Source organism: Lepidochelys olivacea, assembly GCF_965140295.1.
Source record: "Lepidochelys olivacea isolate rLepOli2 genome assembly, chromosome: 2".
Lineage (NCBI taxonomy): Eukaryota > Metazoa > Chordata > Testudines > Cheloniidae > Lepidochelys > Lepidochelys olivacea.
In genome coordinates this window covers 204,596,083-204,623,909 of record NC_140412.1, presented here as the reverse complement: position 1 = coordinate 204,623,909, position 27,827 = coordinate 204,596,083, and the positions used below count along the sequence as shown (strand labels likewise).

The following is a 27,827-nucleotide window of genomic DNA, read 5'->3' as shown; positions in this document are numbered from 1 at the left end:
TTAAAGACTAACAGATTTATTTGAGCATAAGCTTTCGTGGGTAAAAACCTCACTTCTTCAGATGCATGGACTGCAAAACCCCAAAGACACCGGAAATAACTCATGGGGTTCGTAAGGAGTTAAACCGCCTTTCACTTTTATTTTGCTCATTCAAACCCAGCCCATGTTGATAGTTGCTGAAAAATTATCTGAAGGCGCGCAGTGGCCTAGTATGATTGGTGGTCACATTTCACATAGTAGACAGGTGTCCATATTAAAACAACCACATTTGGTACATGTTTTGGGCATCCGAGAGACAAAAGACTACATGGACATGAAAAGCAAACTAGCTTATCACACCTAATGGTATTCCCTTTTTGGTCAGCATTGACTCACAATGGCAGGGTACAGGAACACAGGTCCCAATGCCGTGGATAAAAAAATAAATAAATAATCTCTCTCTCTCTGTCTCCTGGGTCACTTTTCTCTAATGGCCAAATTCTCTGTATATTTAATATAATCCAAAGAAATATCACTATTCTGGCTACAAGATGAACACAGTGAGTTGTAAATGTTTCCATCCTTCTACTTTTACCCCTTCAATTTGAATGAGACCACAAGCACACACAACCCACTAACAAACCTTTCCTCCCTTAAATTATTTTCATCACTGTGACGTAATTTGTCCTAAAGATACCATGGAGCTTGTAACACAAGGTCAAATATCCCTGGTCCCTCATTCCAGCAAGCCATATGGTATGGGGAAAAATAGATATTGTTGATGGCTGTCTCAAATAAAACAAGCACTAAATAAAGAAATCATCAAGCAGAACATTCAGATGCTTGATCTGAACTAGCAAAATTGTTAGTCATACCACAAGTACTGTACTGACCTAGTGCTCAAGTAAACAGTTTTTTTTAAAAGGAGGTAACCAAGTCAAATTTCTGAATATTAGCCGCACAAGGAAGAAGCTTCTGAAAATTAGTATTAAAGCATACACAAATCCTGACCCGGTGACTTCAACAAGTTTCTCTGTCATTACAAATAGAAGAATGACTGCTGCTAAATTTAAAATGTTAAAAACAAATATATGAAGTTACATAAATTATAAACAAATATTTGTCCTTCACCTATCACTGAAACTGTGAAAAGTTCAAGACACGTTGTATTTGTAAAGAGACCTAGAGGCTGCCGAACTCAGTCCAACTGGCTATCCCAAATCCATTACTTATTACAAACCTTTCACTCTGCCTATCCGTCTTATCTCCTTCCTCTTGCTCCTGCACCATTTTAGTAGAATATTCCCAGGATTGTGCATTGTGAGACAGTGATTTAAATTATGGTTAAATACTAAACCAAACCCAAACCCCTTTGTTCGCAAACACTTTTTGCAACTAATTTAATCAATGTGCTCTCATGAGCTCTTGATGTAGTTACCTTACTTAAGCTGGAAATGTAACGTAACTACAACTAATAGTTAAAATGACTAGAAATGTCTCCTCTAGCTCAAAAAACATTAACCACTACACAAAATTTGGCATTTGAGGCAGTCAACTTGCGCACAACTGTAAACCATTATTCAGAAAAGTGCCTATCTGACAGCACTAGAGGCAAGAATAATTACAATATGCTCACATTATTTTTCCTCACTTTTTTCAAGTACTTCACACTGAATCAGAAATTTGTAATGGAAATGACCTGCTAGAAAATCTAGTCCACTCCCTTGACAATGCTGGTTTGTTCTCTATGATACATTTTTTAGAGCTTTGCCCAGCCTTGGTTAAAAGTGTCCTAATTTATGGGGCTTTCACTGCTGCTATCGATAATTTTACAGCTTAATACCTCCCTGTCAAGAAAGTTTTCTTGATAGTCTCTCTGAAGAGTTCCTTTTTTTAAATTTCATCCCACAAGCATAAAGTCTCCACTCTTTCTACCCGTGTGTGTGTCACCTGAGAACACACTGTCCTTTCATTGTTGCCATATTGCACCGCAAACTCACATCTACTTTGCCTTCTATGATTACTCCTCACCAATACGGAGTTTCAGGTTTTGCCTTCCCAGTGCATATCTGTGTTATAGATCAGTTTTGTCTCAACATATCAGTTTGTATTCTTCCAAGTTGTTTCTTATTTTCTCTCTATCCATATTTCTAAACTCTCAAGGTATGTGAGCATTATTTTTCTGTCCTCATTGGTACTTATACACTTTCCAATTTAATATGATTTGTGAAGTTCAGTAAAGAACTGTCTACCTCTTCTTCCAGATCATAAGTAAAATTATTAAATAAAATGAGACCCATACAGTATCCCAACTAGATAATCTGCCTTGTCCCCAATTTTAACACCTTGTCATTGATCTTTCCTTGTTTGCAGCCCCTTCAGCCAATTTTCAGTTTATCTGACAGGGTTCATATCACAGCCCACTTAGCTTAACTTTGCAAGATTACGCGAGAGATTGTATCAAAGACTTTACAAAAGTCTAAATCTATGTATATCATGTTATAAAATTAGTAAATGAAGGTAATTTTATATAAAAAGCAATCAGGTGTGATAAAATTTGTTCTTTATAAACCTAGGCTACTTATTGTTCTCAGTTCCATTATCCTCTAGATCTTAAATGATTATGTCTCTTAAGATTTCTTCCATTTTACTACAGATTCAAGTTAAGACTTCATCTTTAAAGATCACAATACAACCTTGACATTTGTATAAGACAGATATTCTAGTAACCTAGATAAATCTGCAATATTCATATCCAAGGAAACAACATGACAGAGCCCAACTTAAGGTAAAATTGTTAGTCAGCATTGCTTACAAAAACTTTGACCCTGAAGTAAAACAGCAACATATTCGCTTATGGCAACTATATACATGGGTTCCCAACTGTCCCACGTATACAGAATAATCAAACTGAACTGAACTTCTACATTTTAGAAAACTGAAGCTGGGTGACGTTAGAAGAGTCTTTTTCCAGAAATTCCCACTCAAAAATATTTCAAGTAAATTCTTCAGAAAACTGTAGTACAAAAATACTTCCAGGCATACAATAAAGCATTTTCATATGATGTGTGGTTAGCAGAATAAGCACATGAACACAAAGGTAAGTAGTGCTTTTTCTTAACTACATTTTCCTTTATTCCTGAAGACATTAATGTTTTAAAACAAGTAGGGCAAATATTCCCTAATTTAAGAGAAACAAATTGCAAGCAATTAAAATAAACAAGGCACTATAAACACTTACAGTCCATAAATCTGTGGAGCAATTTCTAGCCTGTTCAGATGCATGTACAGCTCAATATCATGTTTCTTCAGCAGGTGATCCTGTATCTGGTTTACTTTAGTTACAATAGCAATAGATGGACCTAAATCCTGTGGCCTCGCAAATGGTATAGGCGTCATCATTGCATCTTTCTCCTAAAGACAGAAAAACAAACAGAAAATGAATTATTAGAACACTTTGCATGAAACATCAGTATAGATGTACATGAGAGAGAATTATTTTCCTGTAATCGTGGACTTCTGAAGTAAACATCTCAACAAATCACTTTACCCAGCTCAGAGTTCTGGTTCTGGCAGGAGTGCCTCACAGTCCACTGCAGGGGAACCTGTTGTAGGCACCTGCCCCCCACTTCAAGTTAACTTCATTCTATTGGTCAATATGCTCCCATGTTGATAAAGAGTAAAAATGTAATCAGAATGACAGAACCGCAAGTCTGTGCAGGTTTCCTAGTGTCAGGCACTAAAAAGTCCAGTAACAAATAAATGAAAAAATGTAATAAAGCAACAGATCTTAACAAATGTTTGTTTTTTTTTAAAAGAAACGAAGTAAATGTGCTTGGACCAGTCTTATTTAAAGGTATGTTTTTTTAAAAAGAAAAGTCAGGAGAAGTAACTTGCCTACTGAAACTGTTAAACTTTTAAAATTAGCAGATACGGTGAATAAAATACCACCAAAAAAAATAAGTGGGAAAATACAAAAATAAGAGATATTGTAAAAACAATATAAGGGATTGGGAAAATGATCACAAGACTCCAAAAGGGTTACAGCTTGATACCAAATCTTGATTCTGGCAAAGCACAGGACAAATCAAAGTCCTAGATTTTAATGAAAGTTTGCAGGAAAAATAACATGTAATTGCTTTTAAAATATCTTTAATGGAAATAAATCCAGAGCTCGCTGCCATAGAAAACTGAGGCCCCGGTCCTGAAAACTCTCATACACATGCTTAACTTTAAGTATTGTGAGTAGTCTCACAAATGCAAGTCTTTTATACCCTTAAGTATTTGCAGGATCCAGGCTTTGTTTTGCCCAGAATGGGCTTTGACATGTTCTTTGAATTGCTGGCCCACCAGACTGTTATAATGAGAGCAGTAAGGCAGCTATTTAAGACATGATGCTCTTGGAGACTGTGGAATCTATTAAGTTAGCATAAAATGAAACAAAAACCTGAGTAGACATTGTAAAAGCTTTAGTCTGACCCAGATAAAAGCATAGGAACCTTTCTTGACATCAAGCCTACAAAGGGATTTCCATAGCAGGATGATTAAACTGTAATTGACACCATCAGCTTATTCCTGAGAAAGGTAAGGTGTGTGTCACAGAGGCTTGCCGCTCAGTCACTCTGCAAAGTGAGGCAAATGGCTTTCACTGTGTGAAATATGAACTCCCAGGAATCGAGTTACTAAAAGGGAACCATTCATCAGATTAGGAGCACTGTATTACCCCATAACAATGTAGCAGTCCCTTATTCATCTCATAGCCAGGAACTAGCTGCAGAGTATGCTCTTAACTACAGCTGGTTTCAAAGGTTCTACCCATTTCTAGAGGAATTCTACAAGAAATGGTAGAATCTTTGATATGGTACTTTTTTTTTTTTTTTAAACAGACACCCGCTTTATTATTATTTACTTTCATCACAGCACCCAGGAGCTCCAGTCATATACCAGGTCTCCATTGCACTAGGTGATGTACAGACACAGAACAAAAAGACAGTCCCTGACCCAAAGCACTTGCAGCCCCAATATAAGACAAGAGGCAATGGATAGATTCAGACAGCTGGGGGAATACAAGGAAACCAAGAGACAAAAGGGGCATAACACACAAGCAGAGTGAACTAGGTGATGTCAGCAAACAGCACATTAGTTCACTGATTTTTTTTGAAGGTGTGTGTGTGGTTTTAGTTAGGAGGAAGAAGGGGCGGGGAGGAGAGGCAGGTGTGGTGTGAATCTGAGGTGAAGAGTCTGTGAGACAAGAAGGGGAGATCTGGAGCAAATGACCTATCAGCCCAGGGAAGAAAATGTCAGAACATTCTACAGTTTTGACTTCCACTTTGCCTCCTTCTGGTCTTACAGGCTGGAGTCTCCAGCTGGCTGCTCTCAGATTTTAGGAGATATATCCCATCTACCAACCTGTATAGGAAATGGTGGGTGACAATGCCAAACTACCTACAGAGGGAGCCACCATCGACTTGGACTGCCTATCATGGATGGTCTTCCGTATATAAGAGATTGATTACTTTAGTCACATTCTCGCTAAGTAATGGGAATGCCAGATCTCTAACATTCGTTGCCCTTCTCTTCATCCCCAGTGGAGACGTATGTAGCCTCAGGAGAGTTTTCGGTCTCCTTTGTGCCTAAATAGCGACACAGACTGTTGCAGGTCAGAGGTAGAGTAGTCTCTTCTCACCAGAGGTGGAGCTTGGGGCTTCAGTGGAGGCAATACATGCCTTGAGCTGCCAGTGTTCAGTATCACTAGGCTGGCATCTTGAAACACCAATGGAATCAAAAGGTTTAGTGTAATCAGATGATACTAATGCATTAGGTCTGTCTGGGAATTTTGAAGATGTCAAAGTGCAAGGGCCTATCTTGTGTATCAATGTGCTCCTTGAAGCATAGGACACAGAAGTCACGCTTTTCTGTCAGAAAAACTTCTAGGCAGACTACAGTCAGTATTGTTTTTTAATCTAATGGGCAACTTCTCCATTCTGGAAGATGTAAGGGTTCTAAAAAATGTGCCTCAAAATTTGCCCATCCATAAAATGCATCTTTGTCATAGGGTATTTTGAAGCCAAATTGATTACTATTTTAAAACATTGAGATCCTATGACTGATGGCCATACAGCACTACAGAAAGGAGTGTTATGACTAGTCAATCAGAGAATCAGGGCTTGAAGTAGGCCAATAGGCTTGATTGGTAGGAAGTTTAGCCCTCACAGTACATAAGTGTATGTGGCTGCCCTTTAAAGATACCAGAATGGTGTGTAGGGTCAGAATGGCACTATGATGTTTGTTTCCAGTGCGGATAGGTGATTGTAGGATGGAGAGCTCCCACACAGAAGATTCTCTTAGCAGCGGTCCCCTTGTTCAGGTATTATTGATGAATAGCCTTCAGAATGAGGAAGGCAATGAACAGAATGCTAAGTAGAGGGATGTGTTTGGGTGGATCTGAATTAAGAACAGCATAATACACTCGAAAAATTACGTACAGGAGTAGGGTAAGGGAAGATAATCCGTGGATTACAAGAAAACTGGAAAGTTCACTACTAGCTGCAAGCTTGAGACTCCTTAGAATTTGCTCTTTAATTAAAAAAGTCTCTTGTTTGGAGACATCCAACATTCCACAAATAGAGAGAAACATGATTGTGAAATGGCCATGATTTTGGTGACTAATCTAATACAAAGATTAATCCACAGACTGATTAGTTCAGACAAATTATTCCAATAACTACAAAAACAAATTTGTGTTTAAGATCAGCAAGGATTTCACTGCTAAGCCAAACTGGTCGTCTGCCATATTTACTATTCTTTCTACACATCGGGATGGTTTGTGTGTCCAGGCACTTGCACTTGAACCAATTTGTAAAAATCATGACTGGTTCTCTGTCAGCTGATAAAGAGGAAAGAAAGGATATACACATCATATGAACTGTTTGCTACAAATAATTCACCAAGTTCTGCTTGTATGAACAATAATCCAGTTTTATTTGATACATATTTTTTTTAATATCAGAGCTCATTTCAGAAGGCAGGAGTGCCTGGACACACAAACCGAGGCTCACCTTTTTGCACCAACCACAGAACAAGCTGGTTCATAATGAAAGCATAAAAAGCTCACTCCCCCCTCCTTCCATTCTATACTCCTTCAGCAGTTCCTTTCCCCTCCCCCAAGGCTGCCAATCAGGATTCTTCAAAAAACAGCCAGCTGTCCTGGACTCCTTTCCCCTTCATGTCATTCTCCCAGGGGATCCTGCCCATCACTCCCTGAGGGAGTCAAAGTCTCCTTTTCTGAAGTCCAGAGTTTGTATTCTGCTGCTCTCCTTTCTTCCTTGTGTCAGGATCCTGAACTCGACCATCTCATGGTCACCGTCTCCCAGGTTCCCATCCACTTTTGCTTCCCCTACTAATTCTTCCCTGTTTGTGAGCAGCAGGTCAAGAACTTCTGATATTCTTTTTGAGGTCTGGAGAAAACTGAAGTGCAGTGAGTGAACCCAAAACTGAAGGTCTCTCAGAAAATGATTTATTAATGGGTTTGGGTCCCATACAGAACATGACTACATTTCACATAGTGTCTTTCATACAAACTGTCCCAAAACACTGCAGGGAGTTAAACACATAATCAGGTAAGAAAGAAATTAAGAGTCAAATACAAAGGGGGAAAAAAAACCCTTAGATTTGAAAAGAGAGTCCATGGGGTAGGAAGATACAGGAATTTTGTTGCAGAATGAGGATGAGAAAGGAGGCCTGTGTTGCATGAGCAAAGGATGCTCGGGTAAAAGTACAGAAAGACAAGGTACAACAGGTAGACTGTAGAGAATCTATCAAGGGCCTGGCATTGTTTTAATTAGATTTTGAAATGAATAAGCAACTAAATGGAGTTGACTAATGAAGTAATATATAGCCCAGCTTTACACATGTGATAAAAATATGCAGAAAACTAAAGTCCAAGTCTGAAGAGCAGAAACCAGAGAAGAAGAGGGGTAACAAAACATTCAGTAGTTAAGAAGAGAGGAGGTGAAGGCACAGACCAGGAGTTAAGCAAAGGTACACTCCAGTGTCATGGAGGTGGAGATAAGTAATTGTGGATGAGGGAGTTGAGGGAAGAAGAGAAGGAGAGTACTGTGTTATCAAGTTACCAAGAGTGAAGGCAAATTGGAAATCTGAGTTGAGGCAGGAAAAGGAGAGGATACAGTTTTGCTTGAGCATGATCTTCTTGTTCAAGTGTAATATTTCAACTTCGTAAACATTTATCAAAAGGGTATTTTCATGAAGCCATGAGGACACTTGGTCAAGGTGGACAGGTAGGAGTTATTAAAGGTGCTGTAAACTGTGAACCATTTAATATCATGTGGCAAGATGATGATGAAAAACAGAAAAGAACAAAGAGCCAAGAACTTAATTCTACAGAAATCAATACAGGAGGAACTTTTGCCCAAAAGGAAACATCGCTGGAGACAATATTTAGACAGGAATGAAACAGCAAACAACAAGAGACACCTGGTTAGCTATGGAGGTCTCACACTTCTGACTATGCACTGAGGTCAAAGTTTTTCATAGATTCCAAGGCCAGAAGAGACCATTGTGCTCACCTAGTCTGATGTCCTGTATGACACAGGTCACACAGCTTCCCCAAAATAATTCCTAGAGCAAATCTTTCAGAAAACATCCAGTCTTGTCATCACTGATGAAGAATCTACCATGACTCTTGCTAAAAATTGTTCTAACGGTTAATTATTTTCACCATTCAAAATTTACACCTTACTTCCAGTCTGAATTTTGCTAGCTTCAATTTCCAGCCATTGAATCATATTATATCTTGTCTGCTAGCCTGAAGAGGCCATTATTAAATATTTATTCCCTACATAGGTACTTACAGATTATAATCAAGTTACCCTTTAACCTTCTCTTTGTTAAGCCAAATAGATTGAGCTCCTGGAGTCTATCATTATATAAGGAATGTTTTCTAATCCTCCAAACATTCTTGTGGCTCTTCTCAGAACCCTCTCCAATTTATCTACATCTTCTTGAACTGTGGACACCAGAACTGGACACAGTATTCCAGCAGTGGTCATCCAGTGACACATGCAGAGGTAAAATAACCTCTCCACTTCTACTCGAGATGTTTATGCATCCCAGGATCGCATTAGCTTTTTTGGCCATATAATCACATTGGGAGCTCATGTGCAGCTGATTATTCACCACAATCTCCAAACCTTTTTCAGAATCACTGCTACCCAGTATATAGTTCCCCATCCTGTCAGTATGGCCTACATTCTTGTATATATTTAGCCATATTAAAACATATATTATTTGCTTGTGCCCAGTTTACCAAGTGATCCAGAATGTTCTGAATCAGTGACCTGTTCTCTTCATCATTTACCACTCTCCCAATTTTTGTGTGACCTGAAAAATTAATCAGTGAGGACTTTATGTTTTCTTCCAGGTCACTGTTAAAAATGTTAAATAGCACAGAGCCAAGAACCAATCCATGTGGGACGCCCCGGGAAACACACTGGCTCAATGATGATTCTCCATTTACAATTACATTTTGAGACCTATCAGTTAGCCAGCTTTTAACCCATTTAATGTGTGCCATGTTAATTTTATATTGTTTTAGTTTTTTAATTAAAATATTGTGTGGTACCAAACCAAGCGTCTTACAGAAGTCTTATTACATCAACACGACTACCTTGATCAACCAAATTTGTAATCCCATCAAAAAAGATATCAAGTTAATCTGAAGAATCTATTTCCCATAAATCCACGTTGGTTTGCATTAATTATATTACCTTACTTCAGTTCTTTAGTAATTGAGTCCTGTATCAGTCACTTCACTATCTTGCCTGGGATTGATGTCAGACTGACAGGCCAATAATTATCTGGGTCATTCTGTTTATCCTTTTTAAAACCTGCCATAACATTAACTTTCTTCCAGTCTTTTGGAGCTTCCCCAGTGCTTTAAGACTTACTGAAACTCTATATTAATGTTTCAGTGAGGTCCTTAACCAGCTCTTTTAAAATTCCTGTATGCAAGTTATCTGGACCTGTGGATTTTAAAATGTTTAACCTTTAATTTCTAACAGTAGCTGCTGTTTAACACCCTCCAGTGGTACTAGTGGAATGGAAAGAGTTATCATTAGTTGATGAGACTATCATCTGTTTCCCCCCAAATACAGAACAGATATATTAATGGAAAATTTCTGTCTTTTCTACATTATTATTGATAATCCTACCATTTTCATCTAGTAATGGACCAATATCATTATCAAGATTCTTTAGTTCATAATATATTAAAAACCTCTCTTATTGTTCTTAACTCTGCTCCCATATATTTCTCCTTGTATCCCTTGACTTCCCTTATCAATTTTTTACAATTCCTAATTTCTGATTAAAATTCATTACTGTAAACTTCCCCTTTTTGTTATACCTGTATATTATTTTTTAATTTTTACAGCTGCCTTCACTTCCCTTCTAAACCAAAACAAAATTATTAATCAGTATGACCTTCTTCCTCAATTGTGGCTTTTTGGGAATCTAGTAAGGTGTTTTTAAATGACTTCCAATGATCATTCACATTTTTCTGATTAAATTCTTCCTCACAACTGACTTGGCTCCTAATAGTTTTCAGCTTTGTGAAATTGGAGCTATTAAAGCACCAGTATATATGTTACTAGTCTTGATTTTATTTTGCTTGCACGTTATAAATGTGATCAAGTCATGATCACTTGTACTTAAACTACAATTAATTTTTAGTTCTGTGATCAATTCCTCTTTATCTGTTAGGACAAGGTCTAATGACCGCACTGCACCTTTAAGTGGGGGAGGGGGAATATTATCCGGCTGGCTAAGGGAAGAGGAACAGTGTGCTATGGGTGAATGGGTGGGGAGGGGAGAGATCGGAAGCTGATGCAAAAGCGAGGAATGGATCAGGGTTGTGACACTGATTCATCCTCTAAGACCGGAAGGGCAAAAGGAATTAAAAGGGGGCAAGCCCAGGTGTCCTGTTCCACAAAGCAGGCAAGGCAGCATCCACCCTCCCTGCCTTTTAGGTGGCAAAATACCAATTTAGTCAGGACCTGCTGCGGAGATTGCACTAGCCACCTCTTTTTAGGGGAGCTGGGAAGGAATTTTCCCCTCATCGCCAGATAGGCCTAGGTGGAGTAGAGGCTTTTTCGTCTTTCCCACATTGTGTTCAGGGAGGGCTTTGTTGATGTGAGGCATGAAGGGAGTTAGGCTAATATGTTGCAATTCACTATGTAAGTGTGGGGCGGATGTCCAGTGCAGGTATTTCACAAGGAAGGTACACACAGTCACTGGATAAATGGCTTGATAAAGGACTTAAAAAGGTGTTGGTTAAAGGAACAGAACAGGGCAGGGGTGTGCGGGATTCCTATGAATGGTATGGCAGGGAGCCCACCCCCCTTTCTTATAGCCCACTTAACCTCCTATGTGGTAGGGAGGATAGGAAGGTCCCAGCAACGGGTTGGCTAGGGGACCTGGAAAAAGACAGGGAGGGCTGGTGGAAGCTCCCCAGGTAGTTATTGAATGAACTTGGGATTACTGGCACTGTGCACTTTTACCTGTCAGGCAGTCCTAGATATCTAATAATAAAGTTGCTGCCTGATTAAAATCATATCGAGTGTATCCTGTCCTCCTTTCACTATAGCCGGACAATAAAGAACTCCCTCGTGTTTGGTCAATGTTCCCCATGTACTAGATATCTAATAATAAAGTTGCTGCCTGATTAAAATCATATCTAGTGTATCCTGTCCTTCTTTCACTATAGCTGGACAATAAAGAATTCCCTCATGTTGGCTGCAACACTTTTTGAGTTATGAAACTGTCACATATAATGTTTACAAATTCCAAGAATATTTTAGTATTGGCAGCAGGAGACATCCAGCATATGTCACTCAAACTGAAGTCTCCTATGATCACACAGCTTTTTTCCCCGACACATTGTAGATTGCCTCCTTACAAAACTATCATCCTGTTCCCAATGTTTTCAGTGGTCTGTTAGGACATTGATCAATAAGCATTCAAATTTCTTCTGAGTTATCAGTGACTCAAAACAGGTAATGCCATTTCTCACACAGAGTGCCACTCCCCATCCCGTTTTGCACATTCTATCCTTCTTAAATAGGTGAGCACACCATCATCATTAGAGCGGATGATACTAAACTGGGAGGAGTGCTTGATATGCTGGAGGGGAGGGATAGGATACAGAGGGACCTAGGATTGGACCAAAAGAAATCTGATGAGGTTCAATAAGGATAAGTGCAGTGTCCTGCACTTAGGACGGAAGAACCCAATGCACAGCTACAGTCTAGGGACCGAATGGCTAGGCAGCAGTTCTGCGGAGAAGGACCTAGGGGTGACAGTGGACGAGAAGCTGGATATGAGTCAGCAGTGTGCCCTTGTTGCCAAGAAGGCCAATGGCATTTTGGGATGTATAAGTAGGGGCATAGCGAGCAGATCAAGGGACGTGATCGTTCCCCTCTATTCGACATTGGTGAGGCCTCATCTGGAGTACTGTGTCCAGTTTTGGACCCCGCACTACAAGAAGGATGTGAATAAATTGGAGAGAGTCCAGCGAAGGGCAACAAAAATGATTAGGGGTCTGGAACACATGACTTATGAGGAGAGGCGGAAGGAACTGGGATTGTTTAGTCTGCAGAAGAGAAGAATGAGAGGGGATTTGATAGCTGCTTTCAACTACCTGAGAGGTGGTTCCAGAGAGGATGGTTCTAGACTATTCTCAGTGGTAGAAGAGGACAGGACAAGGAGTAATGGTCTCAAGTTGCAGTGGGGGAGGTTTAGGTTGGATATTAGGAAAAACTTCTTCACTAGGAGCGTGGTGAAACATTGGAATGCATTACCTAGGGAGGTGGTAGAATCTGCTTCCTTAGAAGTTTTTAAGGTCAGGCTTGACAAAGCCCTGGCTGGGATGATTTAATTGGGGATTGGTCCTGCTTTGAGCAGGGGGTTGGACTAGATGACCTCCTGAGGTCCCTTCCAACCCTGATATTCTATGATTCTAGAGGGAGGTCAGGGCAACAACGGTATGCAAGACAGAAGACTCTGCCCAGAACAAACTCAAGACAAACATCTGCTTACTCTACATAATGATCACCATTATTGCAGATCAAACTGTAAACTGAATTACAATATACAACACAAGCAGTCAACTAGACAACTTTCTACAAGTGAGGCAACCTACAAGCAATTACTACCTACAAGGATACTCAGGAAGCCTACAAGGAATTTATTTTTTATTTAATTAAGAAGATGACTGTTACTTTCAACTTATTTCATTTTGCTGTGTTAAAGCATGTTCACTTGCAAGTACTATAAATATATATTTTTAAAACAATATTTACCTTCTGACTGTCATGTTCAAATGTCGAAAACCAATGTTCTGCAGTTTTCATAAGATGTGTGAACATTGCACTGAGGGGAAAAAATGGAAATTTGATGTTAAATAATACATTGCCTGCAGAAGTAAAGGAAATGTAAACACAACAGGAAGTTGTTAAAACTTACTAGGCGTCATGTTCCAGATATTCAGGGTTCAAAAGCGCTTGCATTTCCTCACTGAAACAGCCAAGAGGAACAATCAAAATTTGAATATTTATTTTTGGTCAATGTTCCCCATGTACTATTATGTACTTATAAGCCAACTTTATATAAAGTGCAAATGAGAAAAACTAGCCTTTTTTTTAATTAAAAAGAGTAACTCCATTGAACAAATGAAGTCTTTCCTTTCTATAAAGATCAAAAACAAATTAGCTGCCTTGTCTGAGCTACAATGAAGTAACCATCTAATTATTCCAAATAACAAATTACTGAATGTCACAATGTATTATTTGAATATGCTTGATCTAGACTAATTGATTACTGCACAATCTATCACTGTTTGTCCAAAACAAAAAAAATATGGTTACCGGTCAAATATGCAATATCAAAACATTAATTTATTTTGTTTTAATAGCTTCTATTTTTATTGTATTTTAACAGCAATTAATCAGTGACAGTATTCTTATCCATCTACTTTGCTGCCTAGCTCCCTTTTCAGTGGGGATGGAATGGGATGCTATGCATATTATGTGGTTATTCTGAGCATCCTGCAAGCTTACTTTCCACTGAAGAGCATCTTGTAATGCAACTTCAGGATTTCTAAAGATAGACACTGAATGAAAACAAATACATGTAAGCACACTCCATCCCTATGCTAACACTGATCTTAAACAATCTTGTTAAGTATTGCTAAGAGAGGTTATGTTATAACAGGGGTAATTAAATTATATTAATGCAGCTGGGTTCCAAAAGCAAGACAACTGCAAAATATGGCTGCACAACACTAAGTGATTCAAGCAGGCAACTTGTTAAAGAACAAGTAAAACCTTATTCATGGAGCAAGAGAATAAAAGGCATTTGAATTTAGTTGAGGGACAATAATGTGTGTTGCAACATTTATGTGTACACTATTTTAATGAAATGGAGAAACAATGCCTAAACTTAATATTACTTTGAAGTTAAATGACAGTCACATAATATAGCTATTAAAAATCTTGTATGGGATGAAAGAGTTATTGATCACTGCAATTTTTTTCTATAGTGATTATTTAAAGGTATGACAAGAAAATGTTGATACACAACTTATCCATTCCTGGACTGGACTTCTTTGATTTGCCTCCTCTCCACAATGACAGAGATTAAAGCACATCTGGGTCTTGTACAATGCAGTGAAAATAGTATATGTACCGGTTTTAAGTTGATACTTTTCCTCTGGTTGGTCCCCTCTTTCTTTTTTCACTGACTAAAATGTAAGAATTACTTCTTCTCCAGAAAGCCCCTTTATGAGTTACTTTTGATTTTCATGGAGGTACGGGGCAATTAATACATCTCAAAGATTAACCTGTTAATCATGATAAAACAAAAAACTAATAAAAGAAAACTTAACTATCGGTTTTATTTGGATAGACCTTAAAGCCAATATGTTAATTCTACAGAAGATACAGTTCATTCTTAACTCTATAATAATATGGAAAAATGTGACAATTTCTATATTACATGGATAAATATACAACACTTGCCTTGGCTGTGCAGCTTCACTCGCATGTAAAAAAGCTTGGTGGTCACAATGCAGGATAAAGATTATAGGTGCTAAAAGTTCGTGCATACCCTAAACATTAAAAGGAAACAGAAGTACAGTAAGATGTTTCATTCATGCACCAGCGCAGTAATGCTCCACCTCAGCATCCAGCAGCCAATAGTATCAGAAGCAGCAGCATAATGAAAAGCAAGAAAATTTACATTCTTAGAATTGATTCATAATCAATGGGTTTTGTTTTAAATTCTGATTAAATCTAAGTGTTTATTCGCCTGTAAAATATGGGTAGCAAGTTATTCTCCCTTTTCATAACATAACAGACAACAATTTGGCAACGGTAGACAAACCCGCACCTGGCAGTTACTCCAAGATCTATGTTCATAAATATGAATTTTATTTATGATAATTACAATCATGAGCTACAGTATCAAGATCTGCAATAAGGATAAATTATGAAATCTAAACTGACTTTTATTTGATAATGTTCCAAAACGGGGATCTCAGTAGCCTTTGGAAAAAACAAAGGCAGCTATTTGGGGAACTAGAAAATGAGATATCCATGCCTATGGAGACCAAAACAAAAGGTTTTTTTAAAGTATCTTCATTATGTTTATATTGAAGGATTTGTACGGAAAGATGTATAAAACCTCTGCCAGCCAATACATGGCAAAACTTTAGTGCTGTTCTATTTCAGATGTTTGGTATCTACACTGCAAAACCAAAAAACCCTGAGTCAAGAATGTGTAGGGGTCAAGCCAGTGATGGTGCCCTATTCAAACTCCTCCCACAATCTCAGATCAGATGAATATTTTGGATAGAATGATCAGCAGTGAAATACCTCATTATGTTGATATTTTAAATTGTCATCACTTAGCTGAAAAAGATTACACCCCATTAAAGAGATTAAAAAGACAAAGCAAACCTCTCCCAAATTATTGCTTCTGCCTCTATTTGTACCTATTGAGGTTACATCTGAAAGGCTTCCCCTTCTCCCCGACCACAATCAGAGACACTTAGGGTGTCAAGCTGGTTCTTCAAAGAAGCCTAAACTCCCTTAGGCCCCTTTGATTATTCCAGCCTTAATTTTTAAAATGAAGAAAAAGAAGAATAAAAAAGCAACCCTCTGCAGAAACAGATGCAGCGTGAGAGAAAATACCATGCAGTACTGGTTCAGTCAGACACATTAGCACACATATTAAAAGGTGTAATTTCATAAATATGTTTATTACTGTATTTCTCTTGCAGCTCACTTAGACAATTAATCCACCATTCTTTTTCAGGGACAATTGGATATTAAGAATTGGATATTCAGTGTTAAGTTCCCTAAAATTCCTAGAGTGTACTTAGATTTCTTGCATGCCTGTCAGGAGAGTATCTGACACAGATAGGACCACAAATCACCTTCTTGACCGCTTCACTAAACTGCCTTTCCAGTCTCCTGCCTCAAGTTGATGCAATTCATGTGGATGGGTGTGCCACAGCCAGTTAAACCACATGGAGCCCAGAACCACCAGATAGGTCCCTTCAGCCTCACAGAGGGAGGAGAAGCTCATCTGTAGAGTGTAGGGGTGCCAGAATAGAACAGCAGTAGTATGCTGAAAAGAAATTCCCTCTTCAATACCTATTCCTAAAACACAAGGGAGCAGGATATTGTAGGGAGAGGGATTTGTCCTTGAAGAGGACAGAGATATTTGGAGGACAGGTTTTATGAGAGAGGTTATAGTATTACCAATCCCATACATTCAAAAATCATGAGTCAGCAGCCCTCCCTCCCCAATCATAGGATTTTTAAACAATAAATTTGGAGGGTTTTCTCTTTGGCTTCCGATTTCTGAGCTTTTAGGGAACATTTGGGTAATGTTTTCAAGCTTTTCTCTGTAACAATGAGGATTAGAAATTTATGTTTGGGTGGTTTTTTTTAATTAAAGCATTTGATTATTCCATGAACGGGTGCCTTCAGAAAATTATCAAATATGGCAAGACTTGTGATAAGATCACTAGTTAGCACCACCAGGTTTGGGAGAGAGGTATAGATCTGCAGCATGGGAGTGAGGAAGAGAAAAGAGAGTTTGGGAGGACCAGAGAGAAGAAGATCGACAAAACTGCCAAAAATACTGAGATAAATTGCAGGCTACGTAGGCTGTAATTTTATTGACTTCCCACCCCCTAAAAGTTAAGCATAAATATAAAATCTACTATTGACTAAATCTTCTATCACCCCATACATATGAAAATTGTGTAAGAGAAATGAGGCTGCCAAGAATGGTTGTCTAACACAAACTGACTACCAAAAAATTAAACATACAAACTACAGAGTAAGAACATAAAAGGACATAAGATAGGATTAGTTATAGAAGATAAGAGCCCAGCATAGCACACAATTTCCCAATATTATAGCATAATAACTTGTGAATAAAGCAGAATCATTAAGTGACTATCCACATGAAACAGTAAAAGAGCAAATGGATGATAAAATATCAGGATTTCAAAAAGACACCTCTGTTCTTCAGTTAAAGGAGTACTTTAAACATTTAGAGATTTTTGGCTTGGTAGTAGAAGCCACTAGTGTATTATATACACATATTTTTCTACAGTACATCAACAGTTTACTAGAACTTTTTAGTGTTAATAAAAGGGTTGACAGAATTCAGATAATTTTATGACACTTGCCAACAGCAGCAAAATGCTGATTTCATAATACAGTCCCTGGTTTTAAAAGAAAACCAGAAATACAGCATTTCTAGAAATGAAATACAAATTGATACATTTCAACATTATATTGAAAAAGACAATAAAATTATGAGTGAACAATGGTTGACCTAATGGCTTAGCTTAATTATTTTATTTCTCTTTAATTAACTAGAGCCAGAATTTTGGCACCCAAATTTGTACGGCCTTTTGAAGACAATGTTAATGATCATTTTAACATATTTTTATGAAAAATAAATATACTCGCTTTACACTTCTACACATACCAATGCTTTTTAGAAAATCAAAGATCCACTGATGTTTAAATCTTAAAAGTCTCTATTACTGTTTTGCAAAATTCTATTCATTCTATTCTATATGACTGGGGAGAGTAGCATATTTTGCTAGTCAAATAAAATCTTACTTTATATTGGTCAAAAAAAGACAATGAAACCTACTACAAACACTCTCTCTCTCTCTCTCTATATATATATATATATACACACACACACATATATTGAACAAACATACAAATTGTTCCTTGTAAGAAAGCATTGTAAAACTTTGCTGATATTGTGAATTAAATGTTTAAGTACAGTAACAGTTTCAATTAAAAGCTCTGAACTTTACCACTTGTATAACTGATGAGGTATAACACTGTTCCAGATCTTGGAAATCTACAATCTAGCTAGGTTTATATGGACCCAAGTCACTGTAGACCCAGAGTGCCTCCCAAACATTTAAACCCAAAACTAATAATAACAAGATCTCTTGTTCTTCCACACAAGCCTTTTGGAGAAATAGCTTCATTAACATAAAAGGTTTTTGTTTGCTTGTTTACATTTGTGTATGAATAGGTGTTTGTTGTGTAAAAACTGAGAGAAAGGTACGTCACTTGTAATTAGTTCTCAAACTTGATATTACACCAATTTCTTAAAGGACTGACTTCCATAATTTAGGTCCAGTTCCTGTAAAAATGTTATCTACTGCATGTATGAATCTTCTCCTACCAGTTAACTGTTGCAATGTACCAAGGAATGTAGCTGTCATGGGAGATCATAATCACAAAGGCAGAGGGGATCTCAAAGGTAGCTAGGGCCAGTCCCATGAAGGGCTTTGACTATCAGGGCAAACACATTCTACTGGACTTTGTGGTTCCCTTGGGAGCCAGCATGGAACACTTGAGTGATGTGTTAGCGCAACTCTAACTGCTAAGCAGACCAGCGCTATGTTTTGTATCAGCTGAACCTATTTTAGGATTTGTGGCTTCATTCCTAGAAACAAAATGAAATAAGCAAGGCTGAATGAGTGGATTATCATGGACAGGTATTTGACAGGGTTAAGAGACACCAAAAACTATATGCTGACCTCACCACACACGCATCACTTCTTGTCAGCTAGTCCTTGACACAGTATTGACAGGGGCTTTCAAAGAGAAAGTCATCTACAGGCAAGAGGGCCAAGAATACAAAGAAAAGATGGTTATTATTGATGATAGTTTTGTGGAGGCATTCTTGATTCAAGAATGCAGATCCTGGAAACAAGTAGTGGTGATGGGAGTGGAAAAAGAAGGGACAAAGAAGAGAAAGATTAGTTGGCTGTTTTGTGACTTTGGCACAGCACCACAATTCTTGGCTACTGCACTGAACACTTGTCATAGATATTAGAAATTTTTCATCATTCCAATTAATTTTATTTTCTGCCCTTTACCCCTCCCTTTACTCTCATGGCAACCTTCTTCTGAAATGACTGCACTGTTGAAGTGACACCAGTCAAAAACAGAGGTAAAAAGAAGTTTTCTTTCTCAACAGCCTGTAGGCTCGCAAAATTGAACCTGTTCTTTTATCTGCCTATGTTCATTTAGCCCACCAAGCAGTCTTTATTAAAGCCGAGGCATCAGGCAGTCAAAGTTCATTAATACCATTTATATAATCTCTGCAGTTTCAATTAACTCAGCAAGACACTCTACTACATGATAACAGTCTCATTAATTCAATAAAATCCCATAACTATTAACAATATGGTCTATGTTAAACGGGGTGTCACCTAGTACAAAATAATAGCTTTAACAGCTTGTGATGAAACTCAGTGTGTTTTTTTTTTAATTTGATCTAGCTAAATATTCAAGCCTTACGTAGCAAGGTATTATTTCTCTGTAAGGAATCTACAGGATTTTAAACACAAGCAGGGGGTAATTAAGTCCTTTTAAGTCATATCAAAGAGTGAAATTATATTTCTTGTTTAATAAATGATACTCTGAATTAGCTAGAATGTGATCTTCCATCTCCCCCATCACCTCCTCATCACATATACTTTGAGTTATATTCACTAGAAATGAGGAAGGCTGGGTACTGTTGGAGTGTTTTCCTCAACAGTGCCCTGAAAAATACAGCTTGCTGATCTAATTTTTTCTCTCCATGACACAAGGTAGCTCTCTACTTACAGTCCATCAAAAATAAAAAATTGCCAGCTGATAGAGATTTGCTGCTTTTGTTAACTGTATATTTGATTTTCGAAACCATCTACAAGACAGCTCTTGATAAGTTGCTGCTTCAACTCAAATATGCGGATCTTTTCATGAGACACAAATAATTTCCTAGCTTGGGGATGGAGTGGTTGCAGAATGTGTGAAAGGATACACTATGTTATAAAGATCTGTAACCTTACAGCAACTCTGCATTTTTGTCATAAATCATTTTCTGTCTACGTAAAAGTTTCTCGACAGTTTAGTCCTTGTTCATAGTTACTCAGTTCTTAGTCTCAGCACAATATGTTAAATTACTCCTAAAGTAAACATAAAATATTCTGATTTCTAGGTTTCTTTCAGTACTGTACATGAGGCTTGTTAAAGCATTTAAACATTATGCTCATTTTAAAACCTTAAGAGCAAATGCTGAATTTAACTTTCATCTTAAAAGGAATGCACAATTGGTGCATTTGAAATGCTATCTTTTACCTTTTAACAGTAAGAGACTACTGGCTTGAGTAGATATTCTATCTAGTAATATAATGAAACTCATTAACATATATATTGATAAAAAGATTTAAAACTTTTCAACTGCACCCACTATACTGCATCATATTTTGGTGCTGTAGTATATGGTCAAGGGCCAAACAGCGAACGTACAGTATATCTGCTTCATGTTGTAGAAACCAGAGAAGAATTTCAAATGTTATGTATGTTGTAAAACTGCTTGATTATCCCCATCAACCCTTCAACTTCTTTATATTGTTATTCAGTATCATACATTTTAACGGTGGTGCATGTATTCCAGTATTTATCCATCTAAGCCCAGAAAAGCTTTTGGTTTAAAAGAGGTTGTTAATAAACATATTCAGAAAAGTTGGAAGATAAGATTTAGCAGCTTACAGAAGACAATTTGAGGGAATGTCTTATGAGGAGGAAGCATATGTGCTTGAATGAGCTTACTTTTCTTACCATGAAGCTGACAAGTAGCTCTTTGATTACTTAAGCATTACGATACAACTTTGGATACAATAAAACCTACATTATTGTTCAATCATTTGTCAAGCTCTATAGAAAATGTTGAGTCAATGGATGCCACCTGTATGATATTTTCATTACCTGTTTATAAAGCAACTGCTCATTTTCTCTAGCATAACAGAACAGAACATCTGTAAGAATTTTTCTCACACATTCTTGCTGGAAATACTGCATTTCAGGAAATCTGAAAAAAGAAAAACATTCTATTAATGTAAACCACATAGCTCACAAAAACTACCTCAGACACTTGATTTAGATATAAACCTGGGCATCTATAAACAGTCCTAGGTATGCTATAATATCTGTTTTCCCATTTTCTCTGCGTATTGTGGTTCTGCTGGAATAACAATTAAAGGAAAAAGTTGTGGTATTTATTTTGCAAACAAAACTTTGTGAACCATATAATTTAGCATATGTCAAGCCTAAGTATATATCACATTTAATGCATAATACCCTATGATTAAAGACTAGAGTTACACAAGAACAAAATTAAATGACAGGCAGATTGTTCTAATTACCAAATGTTTTGTAAGTAACCGCTCCTGAAGCCAGGGTGTGAGGGACACGTTGTCCAGGCTTGCTGCAGAAAGGCAGCAGTGCTTTAGAGGCAGCAAGCAAGGCAGCACTCACTCTCCCACCCCACGAGATGCAAATATCAGGTTGAGCTAGGACCTGCTACGGGCATTGTCACTCCTTTTTAGGAGCGATGGGAAGGAATTTTTCCCTCACCACCATATTGGCATAGATGGAATCGGGTTTTTTGCCTTCCCCACATTGGGTATCAGGAAGGACCTATTATGGTGAGGAGGAAAGGGGGTTCAGGCTATACGTCACAACTTATTTTGTAAGTGTGGGGCAGATGTCCAGTGCAGGTACTCCATAGGAAAGCATCCAGTAACCAGATAAATGGCCTGGTAAAGGACTTGAAAAGGAGGTGCTGGTTAAAGGAACGAAACGAGGAGTGGTTCAGGGCTCCAATGATTGGTATGGAAGGGAGCCAACCCCCCTTTCTTATAGCCCACCTTACTCCTCCTACCGGGGGTTGGGGGTAGGAGATGGTAAGGTCCAAGCCATGAGTTGGCTGGAGGACCTAGATGGAAAATTAAGTGGGGCTGATGGCTGGGTAGTTATTTGAATGAACCTGGAGTTGCCTGCACTGTACACTTCTATCTGCCCGGTAGTCCCAGTCATCTAATAATAAAGTTTCAGTCAGATTAAATCCATATCAAGTGTCTCCTATCCTTCTTTCGGGATAGCCGGACAATGTGACTGACCTGGAAAATCTAATCCACAAGACAGTGTGCCATATAAGAACATGATGCCCGCTGTCAGAGTTCCAAAGTTTGGAGGTCCCATGGCTTTTCCTTGAAGAGACCCTTGCTCTGCCTTAGAACCATGCCTTGCTCAAGTAGAGAGTAAAAAGATGGAATGAGTGGGCAGGGGAGTGGGGAAGCAGCTGCCAAAGCAAGGGGGGAAGGCTTCTTCCCTCCTGTACCCAGACTCCTGCTATAAGATCTAGCAAACCGGGGACTATGCTGCTCTCAGAAGGTGGTGTGTGACCTACCACAACATCTCCAATTGCTTCTACTTCCAGTTTGTGCCCACCTGTTGATCAGTTCTGCACTAAAGGATTCAAAAATAGCTCAGGATGTACTCATGATATGGCAAAAGAGACTACTAGTCATTAAAACATTTGATTTCAAGAAAATGAAACACTGAAGAAACACAAGGCCTCAAATAATTAAAATATACTTGCTTGAATGCTTTGAATGTGATTGAGGTTGGAAATTGCAACTGAAATATCAGGACTATCTTGCTATTTCAAGATCAGTACTCAGTCCTTATCTCCAATTGCAAGATTAAAAAATGGACAAAGGAAGCCATTAAAAATAATACAACTGATACATTCGCTGATTTGTAAATCGTCAAAATGGTATACAGGGAGTACAAGTGTGGAGATAAATATATATCAAAGTTCAATAATTTGTGCTTAGTTCTGTGGACTCTTAAGGTATTTTTATAAAAAGGGATGCTGTAATAAATGTTTTACTATGTCATGAAGATGTCTAGGAAATTGCTCATAAAACTCTGGGACCTGATCAATAGATAATGGGAGTTGCATTCACAACTGAAGAAATAATAGGATTCCTGAAGCTCTTGAGGTCTAGCAAACTGCCATTTATCTAGTCCTGTTGAAACTTTATATAAATGCCTAATCATCCTATATCAGATTTTCAGAAGCAGCAGTCTCGCGTATCACCTTAATTTCAAGAAATCACTTGATACTTTTGCAGAAATAAAAGAGAGAATGAGCTATGAACAAGTGTTAAAAAACTTAAGAGGAAGGAAATAGAAGATGTCAGAAGCCTGGGGAAAATCCTATTGCCCAACAATCCGGGGCAATGCAAATATTAATGTGTAACTACTGGCAAGCAATGTATTCCTGTACAATCTGCTCCTTGGACATTCAAAGGAGAGGCAAACTGAAGGGTTAAAATTATACAGGATGTGCCTCAAAAAATAAGCTCACACAAAAGCTGTCTGTATTTGAGAAGGCTCCACACTTGTGAGAAATAGTGACTGTTTGAAACAGTAACAAACAAAAGAGGAAGGTATGGTGCAGAGAACTAGACAAAAGAATAGAAGAACACTTCAAAAGATAACTCAGAACTGTAGTTTCTATTGGGCAGCAGACTGATCGTTGACACTTATTCCCAAAAGTCTGCTTAATTTTTCTAGTAATTAAAATAAACACGCAGCAGTGGCTCACAACTCCCAAAGAATGCCTTGTGTTTAAGTTTTCACATTCCAGGCTGTGAATAGGTGCATATGTGAAACCTGGTTGTGTGTGCACGAGCAAGTATTTTGTGTATATTACACAGGAACAATGAACGTAGAACAGTCATTCATATGTCTCTACTGTCCACCTCTAAGAGTGTGAAAATGTAAACACAAGCTGCTATTTTGGTGTGATCACCCAAATATGGCAGGTTTTTCTTCTTTAACATTATAACACTGGGCAGATTATCAAGATTAACATGCCAAAATCAATTCTATTCAATTACTCATAGAAATGTTTTTGCTTCAGTTAGATTAAAAATGTGATACTGAGGGAGAGGTGTGAGGGGTTGAAGTTATTCCTTTAAAATATCCAAAAATTTGGGCAAACATTCATTTTTATCATAAGACTGAACAATGTTTTAAATGTGTATTGGGACAGCCTCTTCTAACCTTTTCCTCTATCATAATGATAACAGTGAGAGAATGCTATAGCAGAACAGTTGAGGGAGGAGACAAAAAAAGTGAAATACTGCAGCATAGGGTTCATTATTCACACTTATTTTGTAAAGAGAATAATTTATTATTATTGTATTAACCATTCAAAAGGAATTTGCAAATATACAATGGAAAAGATAGATTAGATAGAGGCTCAGATGGTGCTCAACAGTTGGAACAGTTTAATTATCTTAGGTCTTTAGCATCAGTTCCTATGTCAGAAACTATAGCCCAAAAGGAAGTGTAACAGGAAATATCTGCTTGGAGAAAGACAAGTGAGTGATTGTGGATAAAACTATACAGTGCCAAGCATAACGGGGCCTCTAGGTGCTACCAAACTACAAATTATCCAAAAAAAAAAGCTTCATGTAAAGTAGAATATGAACAGGACATAAGGTACTCCAGTTAGGTACCTCTGCCTTCTATGTCTGGCTTTTGCGCTGTCTTGTTGTGCCTTGCTGTGTAAGTTACTTAACTCCGTGGCTTAGGTTAGCCAGCTGCATAGTGGATACAATACTGCCAACCCCAAATGTTAAAAAATAATGAGAATTATTCAGAAATCATTTTAAAGACAAATTGGGAGTTCTTTCATTTAGCTGCTGGGTTTTGAGCCATTCGAATTCAGTGGGATCACACTTTCATGCTTTTCGCCACAACCATGAGGGCTAGAAACATTTTTTTAAATGAAAACTCAGATTCTCATATATTCATTTGATTCCAGTAGCTGAGATTAAGGAAAACACCAATTGTAATGCGACTTGAGAGAAAACTGTGATAGTTAGCAACACTGTGGGTACTCACAAAAATAATAAAGTCTTAATTATTTAATGCTTAAAAATGCTTTGGAATCCTCAGATGTGAGCCACTATACAAATGCCAAGCACTGAGGCACAGTTAAGTGACTTGAAAATGGTGGCATTAAAGAGAACAAGCAAGGTAGTATGTAGTGCCATTACTACGGATGTTAGTGCCCAAGGCGAGCAAGCATATTTGTGCCCCCAACTAGAGTCCTGCCTAGGGCTATTTTTTTTAATCCTGCCCCACAATACCTACTCCCATCCACTCCTGCATTATTTGTTGAATTTTTATCCCACTCCCACTATTAAGGCAGCAGGTCCTGCAGGATCCCAATCCCGGAGGGCAGCGGGACTGGGATCCCGCAGGTCCCGCTGCCATAATAGCGGAAGTGGGATAAGAAGTCAACAAGCAATGTGGGAACACTGGGAGCAGGTACTGGAGGGTGGGATGGGAGCGGGATTAAAGAAAAACAGTCCTCCCACGCCGCAAACAACATGAAACGTCCCAGCCAGCAGCCGCCACTCTCTGGCTGCCCAGCTCTGAAGGCAGCACTGCCAGCAGCAGCACCGCAGAAGGAAGGGTGGCATGGGATGGTAACTGGACTCGCGGATCCCAGTGCCACTGCAGGGCTCTACCCCCTACCATTTTTTTTCTCCACCCCATTTTTTTGCCTCCTCCCCCATCAGCTTTGTGCCCTACATGGCTACCACGTTCACCCTGTCCTGATTACGGCCCTGGTATTGGGCTGAAGAATATAACATTTTCCTGGCATTTGATGGGAATAACGTTAGACCAACAGTTGGAAACTTGTCTGCATTTGTAATAATCACATTACTGTAAAGGAAGGACACATCTGAGGCTTCAAAGGTACAGTACAGCAGATGGCAATCAACGTAATTTAGGATTTTGAAGAGATTATTTATGAAGGACTGTTATTCAGTCCTGCCCTAAGGAGTTTAGGAAAGAAAGAAACAAAGAAAACTCAAAAATACGCAAAGATATCTCTGAGTATCTACAATATCAGAGATTCTGGAAGGAAGGATAAAAATGAATTCATGAATAAGCTGGCTAAGTGTTAATTATGGTAAATGCGAACACAAGAGACCATGATGCTTAAGAGAGAACTATCAGCTCAGGAAGAATTTTACAGAGAATGTTAGTGTACAATTAGAGTCTGTTTTACAAGTACAGTACCTTCAGATCAAAAGAAGTAGGAAACATTTTAGAAAAAAAGTAGGGTACTATGTCTAATTACAGCTCAGAGTGAGGATTACATTAAAAACAGGCATTTTATCATCATGTTTTATTGCAGCTAGTGGGAGCAAATGAATTAGCACTGAAGTCTGCTTTAAAAAAATACCCTCACTTCATACAAGTGAAAGTCAGGGTGAGTGAATTGTTTTTTCTAAAAGTTAATTTAAGGTATTTAGGGGCTCCAGGGGGACGTTTTTCTTTCTTTTCTCAGACAGATCCCCTACCCTCTGCTCAACTTTATCAGCATGGGTGGGGAAACCCCACCAAGGACTGCATAAGCTGCCAGAAGAGCAGAAGCTATTGCTACTATTTCAACACTTTGGGGTTGGAGGAGGAAAGAAAAGAAACTGTCCCTTTCCCCAGGAATATCGGACCACCCAAAGACAACAGGAGGCCTGTGAAGAAATGCGTTTCTAGGCATACCCAAAGAAATAGGCCAAATAGGGGAAAGACAGCAGCAGGCACAGTGGGAGAAGAGAAAAATACCTCTCCCCAAAATACGAGGTTGAAACTACAGTAAAGAACAGAATTATCAGACATACAGATTAACACAATTTGTTGAGGAAGAGTCAAAATTGCTTTTGTAAAGGGAAATCATGCCTCACTAAGGTACAGAGAAGGTCAACAAAAATGATTAAGGGTATGGAACAGCTTCTGTATGAGGTTAAAAAGACTGGGACTGTTCAACTTGGAAAAGAGGTAAGGGAAGATGTGATAGAGGTCTATAAAATCATGAATGGTGTGGAGAAAGTGAATAAGGACATGTTATTTACACCTTCACACAACACAAGAACCAAGGGGCACCCAATGAAATTAGCAGGCAGCAGGTTCAAAACAAACAAAAGGAAGTACTTCTTCACACCACACACCGTCAACCTGTGGAACTCATTGTAAGGGGATGTTGAAGGCCAAAAGTGTAAGTGGGTTCAAAAAGAGAATTCAATGAATGTGTGGTAGATAGGCCCATCAACTGCATAGATGTTCCTTTCCTTCCAGCTCTCTCATAAGCTTGGAAAGAAGGACAAAGCTGCTCTACTTCACCTCTCTCAACCTAAGTTGCTTTTCTTTGAAACAATAGCAGCTACCACTACTTCTCTTCAGACATATAGATCTTGATGTACAAATTCATTTTAGCAGCAGGCAGAGGTTCTATTGTGAAATGGAAAACACAGGAGATGGTCCAGTGGGGATCCCTACAAATTATTTTAACTTGGAATG

At 38.3% G+C, this 27,827-nt stretch overlaps 1 protein-coding gene across 1 annotated transcript in view; it reads right to left on the bottom strand.

Moving 5' to 3' along the window:
• The window catches only part of TBC1D5 (TBC1 domain family member 5), a 470,928-nt gene that overhangs the window by 176,772 nt on the left and 266,329 nt on the right, over positions 1–27,827 (bottom strand). The window contains exons 10-14 of the mRNA XM_084621915.1: positions 21,363–21,465; positions 15,068–15,160; positions 13,519–13,565; positions 13,356–13,425; positions 3,221–3,393 (exon numbers count right to left, since the gene is read on the bottom strand). Coding sequence (XP_084478041.1) covers positions 3,221–3,393; positions 13,356–13,425; positions 13,519–13,565; positions 15,068–15,160; positions 21,363–21,465 — 486 coding nt within the window. The remainder of the gene's footprint in view (positions 1–3,220; positions 3,394–13,355; positions 13,426–13,518; positions 13,566–15,067; positions 15,161–21,362; positions 21,466–27,827) is intronic.